The sequence below is a fragment of the Mus musculus genome, chromosome 5, assembly GCF_000001635.26.
Source record: "Mus musculus strain C57BL/6J chromosome 5, GRCm38.p6 C57BL/6J".
Taxonomy (NCBI): Eukaryota; Metazoa; Chordata; class Mammalia; order Rodentia; family Muridae; genus Mus; species Mus musculus.
This window is the reverse complement of record NC_000071.6, coordinates 142,766,909-142,786,626: the sequence shown is the minus strand read 5'-3', so window position 1 is coordinate 142,786,626 and position 19,718 is coordinate 142,766,909. Positions and strand designations below refer to the sequence as shown.

The window sequence follows — 19,718 nt, the reverse complement described above, 5'->3', positions numbered from 1 at the left end:
TGACGCCCTCTTCTGGTGTGTCTGAAGATAGCTACAGTGTACTTACATGTAATAAATAAATCTAAAAAAAAAAAAAAGTTGGGAATTAAAGCAGGAATAGTCCCCACTCTCCTTAAATGTTAATGTTTGGGTGTGGGTGTGGGGACAGGTGTTACGTGCAAGTGTAGAGGTCAGAGGACAACCTTGGGTGTTTGTTCTGTCTTACTGTGTTTGCTCTCTCTGTGTGTGTGTGTGTGTGTGTGTGTGTGTGTGTATCCCACACAGCCATGAGAATGCACCACAGTGCACATGGGGAAGCCAGAGGATAACTTATAAGAAATGGCTCCTCCTCTAGCACGTGGGTTTTGGGGTTTTGGGGATGGAACCCAGGTCTTCAGGTGCCTTTACACACGGAGTTACTTGACTGTCTGGGGACAGTCTCTCTCGCTGGGGCTGCAGACACAGATTCTTTGCCTCATATCTGGCCCTTTTTGTTTTGTTTTTTTTTTGCTTTTTGTTCTTTTTGGTTTTATGAGATAGGGCTCTTCATGTAGCCCTGGCTGCCCTGGAACTCACTCTGTAGACCAGGCTAGCCTCAAGTCACAGAGGTCTGCCTGCCTCTGCCTCTGCCTCTGCCTCTGCCTCTGCCTCTGCCTCTGCCTCTGCCTCTGCCTCTGCCTCTGCCTCTGCCTCTGCCTCTGCCTCTGCCTCTGCCTCTGCCTCTGCCTCTGCCTCTGCCTCTGCCTCTGCCTCTGCCTCTGCCTCTGCCTCTGCCTCTGCCTCTGCCTCTGCCTCTGCCTCTGCCTCTGCCTCTGCCTCTGCCTCTGCCTCTGCCTCCTGAGTGCTGGAATTAACAGTGTGTGTCACACTGCCTGGCCCAATCCCTATTCTTGTCTCTCCCTGCCTCTGGCTTCCTATTTTGTTTTTATTTATTTATTTATTTTATGTATGTAAGTACACTGTAGCTGTCTTCAGACACACCAGAAGTGGGCATCAGATCCCATTACAGATGGTTGTGAGTCACCATGTGATTGCTGGGAATTGAACTCAGGACCTCTGCAAGAGCAGTCAGTGCTCTTACCCACTGAGCCATCTCTCCAGCACTGTTTTGTTTTTTTAAAGATGGGCTTTCACAGTATAGTCCTGGCTAGCTCAAAACCTACTATGTAGACCAGGCTGGCTTTGAACTCAGAGAAATCCCCTCATCTCTACCTCTGGAGTGCTGGGATTCCTGGCTGGTTTCTTGGTCTTTTCTCCCAATCCTCCCATCCTCCCTCACTCCCTCCCTTTCTCCCTCCCTCCTAGTACTGCATGCCTGTTCCCCACTTGCCCATCGTGGCTGCTATTGAAACTTTGATTGCCTTTCCCATTATCCACATAGATGTGTAGAGTGCAGGAGAGGAGAACGAAGAAAAAGACCATTATTGTTTCCCCAGCACCCCAAACACTTTCCCGGCTCTCCCTGAATTCATTTTCCCATGCAATTTGTGTCTACCTGTGGAGCGGCTAGCGTGGCACAGCCTTGGTCTTACGCTCGCTCCCGCAGCACAGTGTGGGTTGTTTCTCCCGAGATGTCAGAATCTTTACAAGTATCATTTTTTTTACGGCCTTTAATATTCTGTGGAGAGCACACAGCAGCAGGTACTGTAGTTAGGTCTCCATTCCCCGGTGGGCATTTTCAGTCTTTGCCTGCTCTCTTTTGTGTGGAGAACGCTGTGTGGAATATTTTTGCACGTAAGCACCTCTGTGCTGTGTTGAGTCGCTTTGTTCTGTCCTAGGGATTCCTAGGAATAGACCAACCGTAAGCCTTCCAGTGGGGTAGAGCCCGGTGTTGACTCATTCAGTGCCTCTTGGGGTCCAGTCAGCGCGGGGCCTGGAGCATGGAGGGTGCTGGGGAACCAGGTGAATGAATGAATGAATGAATGAATGAAAGAATGAATGAATGCTTTTGAATAGTAAGAGGCGGCTTCCTGACAGGCTTTAGTGAATCTTTTTTAACTGGAAAACAAAACAAAACAAAACAAAAACCAAAACCACAAGAAAACAAAACCAAAACTGTATGTGCATGTGTGTCATATGTGTGTCACATGTGTGTTAGTGCCCACAGAGCTGAGAAATGGGCCTCACATCCCTTTCACCTGCTGAGCCATCAATGGCACCCAACTTGCTGCTGCTGCTTTTGTAAAATGATTGTTTATTATCAGTTGTGTGTGCGCACACGCAAGCGGGTGTGCGCATGGGCATGAGTGTCTGAACGTGTGCTTGCTGTGTGCAGATAGGGAGGACAGAGAAAAACTTCCTAAAGTTGATTCTCCTCCTGCAGGGCTCAGGGGGCCAAATTCAGGTCGGCAAGCTTGTGTGGCAAGCAGTTGTGGCCACCGGATTATTTCGCTCAGCTTACTTTTTTTTGTCCCTTTCATTTTCCTGTCTGTCTGTCTGTCTGCCTGTCTGGCTATTTGTCTACCTGTCATGTCTTTGTGTGTCTGTCTATCGTGTGTGTGTGTGTGTGTGTGTGTGTGTGTGTGTGTGTGACAGACAGACAGACAGACAGACAGACAGACAGAGTTCCTGTGAGTATCTGGGCATTTGTGTGCCATGTGCCTATTTTAAGGTCAGAGGACAATCTGGGTGTCAGTCCTTGCTGTCTACCTTGTTTACGGCAGGGCCTCACACAGTTTCTTACTGTGTCCACCAGGCTGCCAGGTTTGTGGGCTTTTGGGGGACTCCCCAGCCTTTGCCTCCTATTTCATTGTAAGAGCTCCGACATGGGATCTGAACTGCTGTCCTTGGCCATGCACAGCAAGCACTGTATCTGTTGAGCCATCTCCCCCCCCCGTCCCCCTTTTTTTTGTTGTTTTGAGATGAGGTCTTGTTATAGCCAAGGCTGAGGCAAACTACCCTCAACCTTGTTACCCTAAGTGCTGCCGTTGCGGGTTTTAGCTACCACACTGGACTTGTTTGTTTGTTTTTTTCTTCAAGACAGGGTTTCTGTGTATATCCCTGGCTGTCCTGGAACTCACTTTGTAGACCAGGCTGGCCTCGAACTCAGAAATCCGCCTGCCTCTGCCTCCGGAGTGCTGGGATTAAAGGTGTGCGCCACCATACCCGGCCTGGGCTTGTTTCTTTTAATTCACAGTGAGGTTGAATCTTTCCCCAGAGCTTGGTAAGTTGGTCGGTGTCCTTGAGTCCTTGTGTATTTTGGAGACTGATCTTCAACATGTTTATTGAGCCCTGTACCGTGTCAGCTAAGGGCAGAGCCTGCTGCCGTGCTGAGGGCCTTGTGGGTCCAGGCATTGAAACTGCTCGGGTGTACCCTGGTGATGTCATGGCAGGCTGAGTGACGGCCCAGAAAAGATCACGTCCAGCTGGTCCTTGCTTGTGCAACATCTCAAGCCAGGCAGGCATTGTTCCATGTCCCCAGCCTCTTAGACCACAGCCCAGGGTCACCTACCAGGAAAAGATGCTCCCATGCGATTTCCAGACTAGACACCCATACCTGTATCTCCTGCCATCTCCTGGGTTCCTCCCCTCTCCTCCCCTCCCCTCCCCTGCCTGCCTCCTGCTGCCTTCTGGGTTTTGTGGTCTTTGCTAGCAGCCCCTTCTGTGGCCTCTCCCCTGGAATCCTCTAAGGCTTATTTCCCAGACAACCTAGCAAGGCCAGGTGTTCTGTCTCACTCTGACCCATTTGTAATGTCAGAGCAGGCTTCTGGGACACGCCCTGCCCCCGGGAGGTGCAGTGCTGTGCCTGGGTCTATTTGCCTGCGCTATTGTTATTTTTCTGGAGATGGGGGTTTCATTATGGAGCCCTGATGAGGAAAAAACTCACTACACAGAGCAGGTTGGGCTTGAATTCACAGAGACACTCCTGTCTCTGCACAAGTTAAAGGCCTGTGCTGTCACTCCCCTCCCCCTCCCCCCCATCCTGCTCAGCTCAGCGGTGTCTCTCTTTGCATCACCCAGTGCTCCAGCTGGCCTATGCCTGTTTCCTGGTAGAACACTCCTTATCCATTGTTGACTGTGCCCAGGTGTCCCTAAGGCGTCTGAGACTTTGGACTTTGAATCAGGATGTGTTCCCTGTGTGCCCTGTCTTTGAATTCCCCCAGCGTGGAAGTCTAAGGAACTGGTGCTGAGTGGATGTTTGCTGACTGACTAACCGATCCTTTTGCTTTGGGAGGGATACCTAGCCCCGGAAGCTGGTCCTCTGATGATGGGGGTTTGCAGCAGCACCTGGTTATTCTGGGATTGAATGACAGGGGACAAGTTTTCTAGTCTGAATAGGGTTCTGTGACATGGTAGGGTATTCCTTTGTATTTAGGGTGGTTCATGACTTAGTGTCCAGAATACCTGTGCCCAAAAGAGTCGTAAGTGCATGTGGAAAGAGAAGAGGATGTGGTTGACATTTGGGTCGAGGAAGTTATTTGTTATCTGATGCTTTTTTTTTTTTTTCCCACTGTTGGGAATGAAAACCTGTTTCATGTATGCTACATACTGGCTATAATTTTGCCAGTATCCAGCCCCTCACCAGGGATTCTAGGCAGGGGCTCTACCACTGAGCCACGCCCCCAGCCCCTCATTGGGGGATTCTAGGCAGAGCTCTACCACTGAGCCACACCCCCAGCCCCTCACTGGGGGAATCTAGGCAGAGCTCTACCACTGAGCCACGCCCCCAGCCCCTCATTGGGGGATTCTAGGCAGAGCTCTACCACTGAGCCACACCCCCAGCCCCTCACTGGGGGAATCTAGGCAGAGCTCTACCACTGAGCCACGCCCCCAGCCCCTCACTGGGGGATTCTAGGCAGAGCTCTACCACTGAGCCACGCCCCCAGCCCCTCACTGGGGGATTCTAGGCAGAGCTCTACCACTGAGCCACGCCCCCAGCCCCTCACTGGGGGAATCTAGGCAGGGGCTCTACCACTGAACCACGCCCCAGCCCCTCATTGGGGGATTCTAGGCAGGGGCTCTGTCACTGAGTTCTCTTTTCTGATTCCTTTCTTGTTTATCCCAGCTCTTGTGGCCTTCTCTCTGCTCCCGGGTGCTTTTTCTTTTGCATATCTCACTCTTCAGACAGATGTCTGTCCTTCCTGGCATTTACCGTTTATTGATTGAGTTTGTGTAGAGAGGAGATGGCTGAGGGTCCTGCTTCGAACCTGAGCTTCGCAGTGCGTACGTTCTGATGCAGGTAGTTGGGTGGTGAACCAGCCACAGTCGGTCATGCTGTGATCAACGCAGTGAGGGGGGTAAATGAGGAAGGTGATGGAGGAGAGGTGGTCAGGGCAGTTCCTTCCTTCCTGGAGGAGACGGAAGCTGAAGTTGTATTGAATGGTCCAGTGGAAGGGCATTGTGTGTGCAGGGAAGAGAGTGTACATGCCCCTAGGGAAGAGATACATGTGACTCGTATGAAGAGACTGGACGGGACATCTGGACCTCACAGCATGAGCCCAGAGCAGGGGCTTGGCTCTTCATGGCGACTGTGAGCAGAGCCTAGAGGCTATAGGGAGCTACAGAGCAATGTGGTTAGACGTGGAGCCCCTTGGAGCATGGGGTCAGGTGCCGCAGTCATGTTACGTTTCCTTGGGAGCCAACCAGTTCGCAGAGAGTGACCTGGAGCTCTGCCTACTGGCCCTGGGCATGAAGGCTCCTCTGAGTTGTTGGTGTCTATTGACAGGTGACACGTGGGACAAGAAGTAACCCAGGGCAATTCAGTCAGGGTATACAGTGGGCTTGTGGCCCTGAGCTTGGTCTACATTCCAGGCGCCTCCCCTTTCTGAGGCCCCAGCAGCAAGTGCCATACCCACAGCTGGTCTCAGACACAGAGACTGGTGGCACGTGCCCTTCCCATATGGCTGAGCCCTTGGGAGTGTGTGAGCCTGGTTGATGTGGCATCTCCCCCGGGACAACGAAGCTCAGGCTCTGGTTTCCAGGCACAGCTGTGGAACTCTGGGTGGCTCTCTGTGCTTGTGCCCTGCCTTAAACCTGCTGTTCCCCTCTGAGCTGCACTTTCTCCTGGTTCCTAGTATAGCCTGTTCTAGATCTACCATTGGTGTGTGTGGGGCTGTGGTGTGGGTTGTGTGTGTGTGGTGTGGGGTGTGTGTGGTGTATGTGGGGCTGTGGTGTGGGGAGTGTGTGTGGTGTGTGTGTGGGTGTGGTGTGTGTGTGCGAGCACGCACCTGTCTGTTTGTCTGTGTCTAGAGGTATTTGTATGTATATGTGTCTGTGTTCATAGGGGTGTGTGTCTATATCTAGAGGCCAGAGGTGTGTCTTCCTCAGTTTCTTCTACCCTTTTAAGGTGTGTATGTATGTATGTATGTATGTATATCTATGTATGTATGTATGTATGTATGTATGTATGTATTTTGGAGACAAGTTACCTTTTTGTATCCTGAAACTTGCTCTGTAGACTAGGCTGGCCTCAAAATCATAGCGATCCACCTGCCCCTGTTTCTCAAGGTCTAGGACTAAAGGCATGCACTACCCATGTCTGGCTTGTGTTTTTTTTTTTTTTTTAAATATGGGTTGTAGAGATTCAAACTCAGGTCTTCATATTCTCTCTCTCTCTCTTTCTCTCTCTTAAAGATTTTTTTTATGTATAGGAGTACACTGTAGCTGTCTTCAGACACACCAGAAGAGGGCATTGGATCCCATTTACAAATGGTTGTGAGCCACCGTGTGGTTGCTGAGAATTGAACTCAGGACCTCTGGATGAGCAGTCAGTGCTCTTAACCACTGAGCCATCTCTCCAGCCCCATTTTCACAGTAACCACTTTACCAATCCAGCTGTCATCCCAGCTTCTGGTTAGAACCTGCTACTCTGGCTGTTACTATGCTTAAGGGTGTGTGTGTGTGTGTGTGTGTGTGTGTGTGTGTGTGTGTGTTAGTTCTCTGGTTGCTCTGATGGAATATCCAACGAAAATACTTATGAAAGGAAGGAAGGGAGGGAGGGAGGGAGGGAGGGAGGGAGGGAATAAGACATTAGTGAAGGAAGTGAGGAAGGTACGGAAGTCAGGAAGAAAGGATAAGAAAGAAAGGAAGGAAGGAGGGGAGGGAGGGAGGGAGGGAGGGAGGGAGGGAGGAAGGAAGGAAGGAAGGAAGGAAGGAAGGAAGGAAGGAAGGAAGGGAGGGAGTTTATTTTGGCTCTCATGGTTTGGAGTGCAGGCTATCATGGTGGGGAGGTTGTGGCCGCGGGTGCCTGGGGCTCATTCACGGAGCATGGGCGCATGTGTGGTCAGGAAGCAGAGAGTGTGGATGCTGGGGCTCAGTGTACGTTCTCCTTTAAAAATGTATTTACTGATCTGTGCACACGTATCTGTGCATATACGTGTATGCAGGTGCATGTGCCTGTGCGTGTGTGGTGTGTGTGTGTGTGTATATATATGTATATGTATGTGTGTGTATGTGTGGAGACCGAAAGAGGGTGTTGGATGTCACCTTCCAGTCCTCTCCTATATGTCTTTGAAGCGGGGTCTCTCTCCAGAGCTGGAGCTCGAGTCTTCCTGGCTCAGCTGGCAGACAGGCAGCCCAGCTGTCTTCCTGTCTCCTGTCCCTTGGAGCTGTAGTTACAGGTGTGTGCCAGACGCCTGGCTGGTTACGTGGGTGTTGGGACCTAAGCTGTAGTTCTTAGAATGTTGAAACAGGTTCTCTTAACTGCTGAGCCATCTGTGCAACCACTCTTTAAAAAAACAAAAAAATTATCTATCACCTGTCTGTCTGTCTGTCTGTCTGTCTGTCTGTCTGTCTGTCTTGTACACGTCAAGGTCAGAGGACAGCTTTCAGGGATTCTTCTCTCTGTTTACCATCTAGGTCCCAGGGATCAAACTTAGGCTGCCAGGCTCGCTTACAGGAGCCTCTATGCACTGAGCCTTCCCTGGCCGGCCGTGCGCTTCTCACTCAGCCTGAGTCAGCAAGGGACCTAGGGAACCGTCACAGGAGGGACCAGTCAGAGCGAGAACTCCAGGGCCCCAGAGTCAAGGGGTGTCCTGGCCGGGCCGCCCCTCCTCTGCCCCCATCTGCAGGTGGCATTGCTCCTGCTTCCGTTTCCCCTCCCTCACTTTCCTTTCCTCATCCATCCTGTCACTGTAACCTGTAAGTTAAGAGCTTGATGGCTGTGGCTCTGGGGAATAGGACCCTTGGGGACCAGAGCCACCTCCCTCCCTGACCCACTTCTGTCCGCTCTCACCACTTAACATTGGTCGGGGTTCTCCTGTGTTGGCCTGGTTTTTAGGCGCTCTAGGCAACCCTGAGCGTCATTTCAGGAAGACTTCCTGGCCCTACTCTCTCTGCCTCTGGGGACTGGCCCTGTCCCATAGGAGCCGCTTGGCTGTCTCTCTAGCACGTTTGATTCTGGGCTGTCTAGGCTGTCTGGGCTCTCTCTCAGCTCCCATCCCCCGCTTATGTGGCTACACTCTATCCTAGCTCTTCTGAGGCTCTGGATGGCTGCATCTCCATCTTCCCCAGGAGACCAGAAGGCTCTGTCAGACTCTGAGCTTGTCTTGGGCGGGGACAGTGCTCTTCAGGACTCTGAAGTTTTTGGGGCACAGGGAGATAGATGGGGGTGCAGGAGCTCAGTTGCTGCATCTTAAGTGGGGCCACCTGTGAGGGTCCTGAATATGGCCTACTGTAGACCCTGTCAAGGGTGCCCAGACAGGGTCCTCAGTGGGACTCCGAAGCCATCTGTGTTGGCGGTCTCTGTCACCTGAGACATTGCTGGGCCAGGCTAAGGCTGACTACATGTATGCAGGTGCATGTGCCTGTGCGTGTGTGTGTGTGTATGTATGTGTGTGTATAAACTTTGATCAGTTTATTTATTTACTGAGACAGAGGCTCACAACGTAGCCCAAATTGGCTTTAATTTGCTATGTAGCCAAGGATAACCTTGAATTTAAAATCCTTTTCTGTGTGTATACTTGGCGTCCCTCTACAGGGGTGTAGAACCTCGGGCTGCTAGGTAAGCGGGTTTGCCAGCTGAACTGCATTCCCAGCGTCTTCTCTATACCATTTGTTTGTTGATTGCATGCATATGTGTGTGTGTGCGTGCTCGTGTGTGTGTGTGTGTGTGTGTGTGTGTGTGTGTGTGTGTGTGTGTGTGGACATGTGGACATGTTACCATGTTACCTTATATGTGGCAAGGACAGAAGACAGCCAGTAGGAGCTGGTTCCCCTCCTTCCAGTACGTGAGTTCCAGGAATTGAACTCAGGTCCTCAGGCTTGGCCGCAAGCACCTTTTTTTCTTGCTGAGTCTCCCTGTCAGTTTTAATTTTTAAGTACATTTCTTTGGGCTGCAGAGATGGTTCAGTGGCCTCTAGGGCTTGTTGTGGAGGAGGACCCAACATCCTTCTCTGGGCTCCTCTAGCACATCACACAGACATGGGTGTAGCATATACATACACACATAGGCACGCCACTTACATGCATAAAATAAAGATGAAAGAGAATGGCATGAGCTTTGTGTGTTCATGTACATGTATGGGTATAGGCATGGGAGCTGCACACGTGGAGATCAGAGGGCATCTTGTAGGAGTCCAGGTCTCTCCCAGAGGGTTTAGATGATTAAACTTGAACTCTGGTCTTCAGCCTCCTCTTTGTCCCCCTCCCCCTTTTTTTGCTGGGGTTAAAGGCATGCACCACTGTGCCTGTTCGATAGATTTTTATTGTGTTTAAACTTGTGTCTGCTAGTGTGATCACAGGTGAGAGTGACAGACATGCTTCTGGGGTGGGAGGGATAGTTGGGAAGTTTTGGGGCCAAAGATCCCTCAGTGGGGTTCAAGGGTCCTAAAGGGCTGTTGTTGGGGTTGCCAGAGGGTTTCATAGGATATACGTGGAGGGCGGGGTGGGGGGAGAGGTTGTGAGAGGTGTCATTGGGAGTCCGGACTACTGCTGGCTGGGGATTCACTGCCACCTTTGGCCTCCAGGGCATGGCCGGACTGATGATGAGTGTGATCGAGCCAGGCATCGGGAGGATCGGCTGCTAGGGACACGGCTGGACCGGGACCAGGAGAAGTTGCTCCGGTGAGGACTTTGGGGCCCGAGAGCGCGGGCTGGGGGCTTCTGGAGTAGGGGTGTTGAGGTGACCTCTGCGCTCCCTCTACCATGGTCCTCGATCACCTTAGGCTTGTCTGTCCGCGTGACTCAAGGTCCCTCCAGCCACTGTTGAAGACCCTTAGCTGTTCCCAGGCGCTACGTGCCTGTCAGCTCCCTGGGCTGTGGCTCTCGTTCACCCCCCCCCCCCCATCCCTAGGCTACCAGCTGTTCCCATACTGTTTCTCTTTGCAGAGAAAGTAAGGAGCTGGCTGACCTGGCCCGTCTACACCCCACCAGCTGCGCTCCCAATGGCCTGAACCCCAACCTTATGGTGACTGGTGGCCCAACGCTGGCAGGCTCGGGACGCTGGTCTGCTGATCCTGCTGCTCATTTGGCCACGAACCCCTGGCTGCCACGCTCGGGTAGTACATCCATGTGGCTTGCCGGACACCCTTATGGTGAGTGTAGCTTGAGGGAAGACTGGGACCAAGTTAGTCTTTCTCTGACTCCCAGTAAGGTGGGAGTGACGTATGTGTCCCCAGTCTGCCTGAACTCTTAAGGTTCCTTCTGGGATTCTCAGTGGACATCACGGACTATGGTGCTGTCAGCGGGCTGAGACTCTCCTGACATTTGTATAAATTTGGCTTTCTCCCCCTAGGCCTGGGACCCCCCTCTTTGCACCAGGGCATGGCCCCTGCATTTCCACCTGGCTTAGGGGGCTCCTTGCCGTCAGCTTACCAGTTCGTCAGGGACCCCCAGTCTGGCCAGCTGGTGGTTATCCCTAGTGATCACCTGCCTCATTTTGGTAAGTGACCCTTGAGTCACAGCCAGGGACTTTCCTGGCCACCCATAGGGATGGAACAGCTCTGTATATGGGGTGGGGACAAGGGGGTCCAGGGAAGCCTGAACCTCAGTTGTGTCTTGGGAATTTCATGAGAATTTAGTTAGGGTCACCTGGGTGTCCCTGTCCCTTTTGGGGCTCACTCTGCAGACCACGGAGTGTGTGGTTCCCATGGTGGCAGGTTGGCAGGCTCCATTCTATGTGGGGGTTCGGGCAGCGCTGCGGTGCCCATCAGTGTAGGGTGAGGGGTGGTGTTCCTTATCCTCAGTGTAGGCTGAGGAAGCCATGTTTGTTGTGTCTGCATTGGATCGCAGTGTCTCCCTCTGAAAACTGGGTGGGAGCCTGCACAGGAATGGAGGCTATGATGTAGCTCCCTGTTGTCTGTCTCCGCAGCCGAGCTGATGGAGCGCGCGGCGGTGCCGCCCCTCTGGCCGGCCCTGTACCCACCAGGCCGCAGCCCACTGCACCACGCTCAGCAGCTGCAGCTCTTCTCTCAGCAGCACTTTTTGAGGCAGCAAGAACTGCTCTACCTGCAACAGCAGGCGGCCCAGGCCCTGGAGCTGCAGCGGAGCGCACAGCTGGTGGTGAGTCCTGGCCCCGTGGTGCCCAGTGGTGGGAGGCAGATGCCCTAAGTAAGCCACACTGCCTGAAGATAGTGGCAGTCAGGAAGGGCTCCCTGTGGGAGGAAGCATCTGAGCAGAGACTCTGGTTGTCATGGATGACACCCAGCACAGCACCCCATGAGCAGTGGAAAAAACCAAGACAAGAGTTGACCTGTGGGGCTGGTGAGATGGCTCAGCGCTCAAGAGCACTGACTGCTCTTCTGGAGGTCATGAGTTCAAATCCCAGCAACCACATGGTGACTCACAACCATCTGTAATGAGAAACATAAAAAAATCTGTGGGCCGGAGTGAGCCGGGCCAGAGTGAGCTGGGCCAGAGTGAGCTGGGCCAGAGTGAGCCGGGCCAGAGTGAGCCGGGCCAGAGTGAGCTGGGTGGGGGACAAGAGGGAGAATGGAAGTGGAGTAGGGGGAGTTGACCTGTGGATTAGAGATGTTTGTACTGGGAACACCCAAGGGGTCTCAGAGGGTCCTCTCTGTCTTTGGATAGTTACTTCCATGGTCTAGAAGGTTCTGCTTCCAGGAAGTAAGGGTACTAGTAGTTAGTTACTCAGTCCTTAGGTCCAGGGGGCCACGGGAGTGGCAAGTGTGCGGAGTGGTCTTGTGTTTTGGGTAGTAGCTGCTGGGGGCCCTGTAAGTACTGCTTACCCTAGAGCTAGGTTTCTCATGTTGCTGTCAAATAAATGCCCCAGTGATTTCCTGTTCCCCACTGAGGTGCTTGCATGATGAGACTTAGTACTGAGTAGGTACTAAGCGCTAAGTGCCAGGGTATGGGTTCTCCCATTATTGTTAATTGCTTTTACTGTGAGGGGCCCAGCTGGGCCAGGGTCCTGATGGAAATCTCTGCCTGCATGGTGTCAAGGAGTTTTAGGCCATGGTTCCTCCTCGTACCACCCAGGACTCCGTGGGTTCTATAGAACCTGCTCTCCGGGTTCTGTAGAACATCACGTTTATTACATGCGCACCATGGTAGAATTCTGTGGTGGATTGATTACCTTGGGGAGGGGAGGGCTGGGTGGCCTGGACCTCGGATCTCGCCTGATATTTTCTGGAGTGGAAAGCACCAGGGACTGGGCAGGCGATGGTTCCCGCCATGCCGACCCCACCCATTCTCCCGTTCCTCAGCAGGAGCGGTTGAAAGCACAAGAGCATCGAACGGAGATGGAGGAGAAGATTAGCAAGAGGAGCCTGGAGACCACGGGCAAGGCCGGCCTGAGTGCCGCAGGCCCTGGGCTCCTGCCTCGAAAGTCTGCCGGCCTGGCCAACGGCCCGGCAGGCAGCCACGGCAAGGCCGTGAGCCCACCCCCGTCTCCCCGAGCCTCCCCCGTGACCTCTCTGAAGGCCAAGGTCATCCAGAAGGTGGAAGATGTGTCTAAGCCTCCAGCCTATACCTACCCCGCCACACCTAGCTCGCACCCCAGCAGCCCACCACCTGCCTCCCCACCTCCTACCCCTGGGCTCACCCGAAAGGAAGAGGCTCCCGAGAACGTGGTGGAGAAGAAAGACCTGGAGTTGGAGAAGGAGACGCCCAGTCCGTTCCAGGCCCTGTTCACAGGTGGGAATGTAGGACAACGGCTGCCTTGCCCTGGGACACTGCGTTTCCGAGTGTTTATTGGCTTGGTTTCCCCTTCAGCTTGTCTGTTCATATGCTCGTTCATTCATTCATTTGCTGGCTCACTCATTTATCCACTGGATCCATTCATTCATTCATTCATTCATTCACTCAGTCCTTTTTGCTGAGTACTCTGTAGAGCCCACTGCCCAACTCTGAAATGAATGCAACTGAGATTTCTTCTTGGTCCCTTGTAAGTGGAGTGCAGGAGACATAGGCCTGATAGTATCCCTGCAGGATGCTCAGGGCACAGCAAAAAGCCAGACCTGGGAACTCCGTATGTAGTCACCCTGGGAACATCAGCGGTTCCCATCTGGGCAGCCTCCTTGACCCTCACACATGTTGTTCCAGCGCCTGGTAGTCATCAGGACTAGCCGCAGGTGGCTTTTGGGTATATGTCTGCATTTCTGGGGACCATAAAGACTGTGAAGTTGTATTTGGGAGGATTTGGGTTCAGTGCCGTGTTGCACGGGGACTGGCCTGCTCTGGAGCCCTTTGGTGTGATGCTATGCTAAGGGTTGACGCATGCCTGGCCTGGAGCATACGCCGGCACACGTGTGCTCCGTTCCCTAGGCTCCTCCTGCTGGGCACTGCCCAGGTGTGTGTCAGGCTTAAAGCTGCCTCGGTCATTCCAGCCGGCCCTGACACTGAGGCTTAAACTGTATTACTGTGAAGGATTTTGCTCTGTTGTGTTTTGAGACAGTGTCTCCCTATGTAGCCTAGGCTGGCCTTGAACTCACAGTGCTGGAATTAAAGGCATGTGCTGCCATGAGAGTTTTGAACACATGCCTTATTGGTGTGAGATACAGCCTGGGCTGACTGACAGATCTTCATAGAGCTTGTTTAAGCTTCTGGTTCAGTTTTTTTTTTTTTAAAGATTTATTTATTATTATGCATAAGTACTCTAGCTTATTTACTTCAGACACACCAGAAGAGGGTGTCAGATCTCATTAGGGGTGGTTGTGAGTCACCATGTGGGAATTGAACTCAGGACCTTTGGAAGAGCAGTCAGTGCCCTTAACCACTGAGCCATCTCACCAGCCCCCTTCTGGTCCAGTCTTGATTCATCTTCATGAGGACAAGAAGGTGGCTGCAGACTTTGCTCTCAAGGCTCAGTCGGACATGTAGAAGGGTCCTGGGTTATTTCAGAGGGCAGTGGAGGTGAGGCAGGGGACCACTGCTCCCTACCCTGCAGCTTGTCTAGCAGGGAACAGAGCCTTGGGGAGCCTCCTTCACTGACATCTTCTGTCCTTGACAGATATTCCTCCCAGGTATCCATTCCAAGCCCTGCCGCCGCACTACGGGCGACCCTACCCCTTCCTGCTGCAACCCGCTGCGGCCTCTGATGCCGATGGCCTCGCCCCAGATGTGCCACTCCCAGCTGATGGGCCCGAGCGCCTGGCACTGTCTCCTGAAGATAAGCCCATCTGCCTGTCACCCTCCAAGATCCCAGAGCCACCTCGGGACAGCCCAGAGGAGGAGCAGCTGGCTGACCGGGAGGTGAAGGCTGAAGTTGAGGATATCGAAGAGGGCCCCACAGAACTGCCTCCCCTTGAGTCACCATTGGCCCTGCCCGTCCCAGAGACCATGGTGGCCGTGAGCCCCGCAGGTGGCTGTGGAGGTAGTCCTCTCGAGGCCCAGGCGTTGAGCACAGCAGGTCCGGGCTGCCGGGAGCCCTCTGAAGTTTCAGACTTTGCACAGGTTGCCGAGCCGCAGATAGAACTACCGAGTAAGACAGAGCACCGCATGACTGCCCTGGAGTTGGGGACACAGCTGACACCCGAGCCACTGGTAGAGACTAAGGAAGAGCCGGTGGAGGTGCCCCTGGATGTGCCGATGGAGGAGCCCACCACAGAGGCAGGGCCTGAGGACAGTCTGCCCCAGCCATCTTTGACTGAGCCTCAGCCCAGCCTTGAGCTCTCAGACTGTGATTTGCCTGTCCCAGAGGGCCAGTGTCTCAACCTGGAGGCCCAGGAGGCTGTGCCTGCTCCTGCCAGTACCTGTTATCTGGAAGAGACCCACTCCGAATCCCTCCTGCCTGGCCTGGATGACCCACTGGCCGGCATGAATGCACTGGCAGCTGCAGCCGAGCTGCCCCAAGCCAGGCCTCTGCCCTCCTTGGGTCCTGGAGTCCCAGCCGGGGAGAAGCTGGATACAGCCCCCAGCCTCGTCCTGGAACACAGCTTTCTGCAGGGCATCACCCTCTTGAGTGAGATAGCTGAGCTGGAGCTGGACCGGAGGGGCCAGGAGGCTGCAGGTAAGCATTGGGCTGAAGGCTTCCAAGACTCTTATTCAGTGGTGGGGGTGCATGCCTTTAATCTCAGCATTCCTGAACTATGACTTGCTTGTTCCAGAGCTCAGTGTCTGAACCTGGAGGCCCAGGCCTATCTCTGTGGTTCTAGTAAGGCCAACTTGGTCTACGCTACCCAGATCTTCAGAGTAGATTTACACATTTAGGTTGTTTTTTGTTTTTTGTTTTTTGTTTTTTTTTCTTAAAAACTTCAAAGATTGCCAGAATATGTTTTATTCACAGATTTTTTGTTTTGTTTTGTTCTGTTTTTGCTTTTAATTATAAAATAAGGCTTGGTGGCATAGGCCACCCATCCATCCCAGCTACATGGGAGCCTGAGGCAGGAGGATTGTGAGTTTAAGGCCAGTTGGATTAGAGAATAGAAGGCCAGCCAAGGCAACTAATCAAGACCCTGTTCTCACCATAAAAAGTAAAAAGAGGGCTGAGGTGTGGCTCAGTGGTAGAGCACCTGCCTAGAATCCCCCAGTGAGGGGCTGGGGTGTGGCTCAGTGGTAGAGCACCTGTCTAGCCAAGAGGGTCTTGGTATCATCCCCAGAAGTGCAAATTAAATAAGTAAATAAATAGTCCCCTTTCTGGTTCAAGTGTCAGTTGGGATAGTAGAGTGCTTGCTTTAGCCATTGACCATGGGTTCCATGTCCAGTATTGAAGTGGAGCTAGGAGCTGTGAGAAACGTGTATAACCAGAGGTTCCATTGTGATGGACTTAAGCCCCCAGGCCCACCCCCTCCCCCCTGTGTCTTATGAAAGCAAGAGTTTTGAGCAGGTGGGTGGGATGTTGGCAGCAAGAGGGGTGACTCTGTGGGTAAAAAGGCACCTATCTTGAGCCCTGGAACTTATGTAGTAGCAGAGGAAAACTGATTCGCAAAAGATGTTCTCTGAATTCCACATGTGTGCTGCGGCTATGTTAGATCCTCTGCAATTCCCCCAACCCACCCATCCCCCCAAAAAAGAGAATTTAAATGCTCTTGGAACCGAAGTTGAGCAATCAGGACCTAACATTAAGTAGAGTCTGGGTACTTAAGTCGTCTTGAGTCTTTTTCTCCTGTGATTATCCGGTTGGTTCTTCCTTTTTCTGCCTCTGTCTCCTGTTCTACTTTTCTCTGTTGACCTCGTTTTTTGCCAGGCTCGTTCTCCTCACTGGGGCTTCCAGGAGTTCCTCCCATGCCTTCTGGCCTGCTCAGCTGGGCTGAGTCTGTATCTTTCCCAGAAATTCTAGGAAGAACTCTGAGACACCTCATCCTGGGCCCACTGGGGTTCATGCTTTTTAGTACAAAAAGCCTGGGGAGTCGGCACCAAGGGTAACGCCCTGTTGCGTGAGTGTGAAGATCCCTAGAACCCATCTGAAGCTAGCTAGGCGTGCATGCCTCTGAAATTCCTTGGTTGCTCCAACAGAATTGGAGGCAGAAGGAGAAGCATTCCAGGAATTCAGTGGCCTTTGAGCCTGTTGTCTACACAAGAACAAGACATACTTTCTCAGATAAGGAGGGAGACTGACACCTGACTTGTGTGTTCTGTAGGGGTGGGGCCACTCACCTATGAATGCACACATGCACACACAAACGCACACACATGTGTGCATGCACTCACATGCATGCACCTGCACACATGTACACACACACACAGAGGAAGTCCTTTTGTTTGGGGAGCAGGGACTGCTTTCATGCACCTCTACACTGGACCCCTGTTGCTTTTTTGAGGAATCTCTCCCAATTCTACTAGTGACAAACCCCCAAATCAAAGGCCAGCCATGAGCAACATCTGGACCCATCTCTCAGTCACCCCCTAGTAGTGACAGCCACAAGCTGATGTGTGTGCCTGGGCCCCTTTGACTAGAGAGTTTCTTTCATTCTTTTTATTATTTTTTATTTTAAAGACAGATATGAAGCCCAGGCTGGTCTAGGAGTTAGAGCAATTCCCCTGCCTCGTCTTCCTGAGTGCTGGGATTGTAAATATGCTGTAGACCTATCCAGTCATTTTTCTTCTGTTTGTAGATGCCTGACCTTTGCCTGTCTTTGTTTTTAGACTTTGACTCCCTCTGGAAGGTTCGTTCTCGTTCTCTCTCTCTTTCTCTCTCTCTCTGTCTCTCTCTCTCTCTCTCTCTCTCTCTCTCTCTCTCAAGTTAGGGCCTGCCCTAATAATCTCTACCCTCTGTAGAAACCATTGTACATAGGCCACACCCCCTTGCGCCTGGTTGGTCGGAATGTCGCATACCTGCCGTGCTGGTATTTAGCAGGCTGCAGCAGGAGGCTCTCAAGATGACTAGGATTCACATCCAATTTGCTAAGTTAGGGGTCTGGCTTGGAATGTGTCTTCTGGTGCGCTTTGGACCAACCAGGCTGGCTGTGTGAAGGGAGAAGGAGCAGGCAAACAGCCGTCCCCTTCTGTAATTTGGCTTCCACCATCCTCTGCCCCCATGGGGATGCTGAAGCCATAGGGGTGGGGCAGAACAGGCTGGCCCACTTCAGTCTGATGTGCTAGGAACCTGGTGGGTTCACTGCTGCATGGAGTTCATTTATTTTACAAATAAAACCTGGGCTGGAGAGATGGCTTAGCTCACAAGCCAACATACAAGCATAAAGCCCTCCCGCTGGGTGGCACAGGGCTGTCATTGCAGCTGTGAGAGCCAGTCTGAAGAACTGTTGTAAAGCAAGAAGGTCTGAAGCTGTAGCTCAGGGTACAGTGGGTGCCACACAGAGCCCTGGTTCCATCTCTTGTTCTGTATAAGCCAGGTGTGGTGGGATAGCCTGTCACCCGGCAGAACCCAGAGTGTCTGGGGCTCAAAGTCACTCTCTTGTGTCCAGGCTAGCCTTGACACATGAGGTGCTGTCTTAAAAACAAAAAAGAAATGGAGACATCTTTAGGAGTCCAAGGCCAGCCTGGTCTACCTAAGTGAGTCCCAGGTCAGCCAGAGTAAAACAAAATAAACAAAACAAAATAAAAATTCAATGATTATATAAATAAAAATAAAAAATAAAACCCCAAACCACTGATTTTTCAATGAGCGAGGAGGAGGTTTTTTTTTTTTTCTTCTTTTCTTTTTTGTCACCTCTGTTGGCAGCAGTAATTCTGGTTGTAACCGGTTCAGGAAGACACTGTTGCCATCTAGTGGGGAGAGTCAGGGAGGCTTCAGTGATTGATGGAGCTTGTACAGGACAGTCCCCAGCAGAGTCCATCCCGCATTAGGAACAGGGCTGCGGAGCCTGATTATTGTTAAGGGCTGGGATTACTCACGCTCACCCTCTAGGCCTTCAGACACGGGGGGAGGTTTGCATTTTTTTCCTCAAGCACGCAAAACTGGTTAACTTTGAGACTGGAAAAAAATATCAGTTCGAAAATGCAAAGTGAACCAACGAGACAGCTCAGTGAGGGAGGTGCTTGCTGCTAAGCCTGAAGATCTGGGTTCGATTCTCTATAACTCAGGATGCAAGTAGAGAACCAATTCCTGGAAGTTGTTCTTTGACCTCCGCATACACACTGTTGTGTATATAGCACATTTTCTTTCTCTCTGTTTCTCTTTCAAACACATACACGTGCACATACACACACGCACGCGCGTGTACACATGTGCGCGCACGAACACACAGTAATAAGTTAAAATAAAAATAAAATTAAAATAGTAAGACACGGTGGTTGCAAGTCTCTAATCCTAGCGCTTCGGAGGCTGAAGCAAGAGGCCTGTGAATTTGAGGCAGCCCTAGCTGAATTCAGCCAGGCATGGTCTCACAGAGCTCAGGAAGCCCCAACTCCTTATGCAACAAAGGATAACCTTGAACTCCTGACCCCCCCTGCCTCTGCTTCTGGGGTACTGAGATTACTGTTGTGGGCCAGTATGCCTTTTTACATGGTGCCGGGAATTGAACCTCAGGCTCAGTGCTTGCTGGGCAAGCACATTATCGACTGAGCCAACATCCCCAGCCCTACACTGTGTTTTAGTGTTTATACGGGAGGCTGGGTGTGTTAGGAATATTGGAACACGAGAGTACATTCCTGAACTCTAGCACACACGGGGTCACATCCTCCCCCAGAGGAGACCTGTGCGTGTTGGGGCATTACACCTTTCTCCTTGATTTCTGCTTTTTAAGATACACGTTTTTGTGTGTATGTGTGTGCAGGCACATGTGTGTTAGTGTTAGGGGCACATGCCGTGGCACGTGTGTGGAGGACTGAAAACAATCTCTGGGGTCTCTTTTCCCATCACACCCTGCTTGCCACAGGCCATGCCAGGTAGCTGATTAGGACTTCTGGAAAATTTCCTCTGCCTGCCTCCTGCCTCCGCTTAGGAACACTGCAACTGTAATGTGTTACTGTGCTGGGCTTTACCCACGTCCTGGGTATTTGAGCAC

General features: G+C 52.1%; 1 protein-coding gene across 17 annotated transcripts in view; it reads left to right on the top strand.

The window, feature by feature from the left end:
* The window catches only part of Tnrc18 (trinucleotide repeat containing 18), a 99,067-nt gene that overhangs the window by 37,042 nt on the left and 42,307 nt on the right, over positions 1-19,718 (top strand). For 11 of the 17 annotated variants that reach the window (XM_030254452.1, XM_011240976.3, XM_011240977.3 and 8 more), the window contains 6 exons: positions 9,885-9,981; positions 10,246-10,451; positions 10,652-10,798; positions 11,228-11,418; positions 12,579-13,008; positions 14,324-15,322. In XM_030254452.1, coding sequence (XP_030110312.1) covers positions 9,885-9,981; positions 10,246-10,451; positions 10,652-10,798; positions 11,228-11,418; positions 12,579-13,008; positions 14,324-15,322 — 2,070 coding nt within the window. The remainder of the gene's footprint in view (positions 1-9,884; positions 9,982-10,245; positions 10,452-10,651; positions 10,799-11,227; positions 11,419-12,578; positions 13,009-14,323; positions 15,323-19,718) is intronic. The other 6 variants (NM_001122730.3, XM_030254450.1, XM_006504688.4 and 3 more) reach the window with 1 other exon arrangement.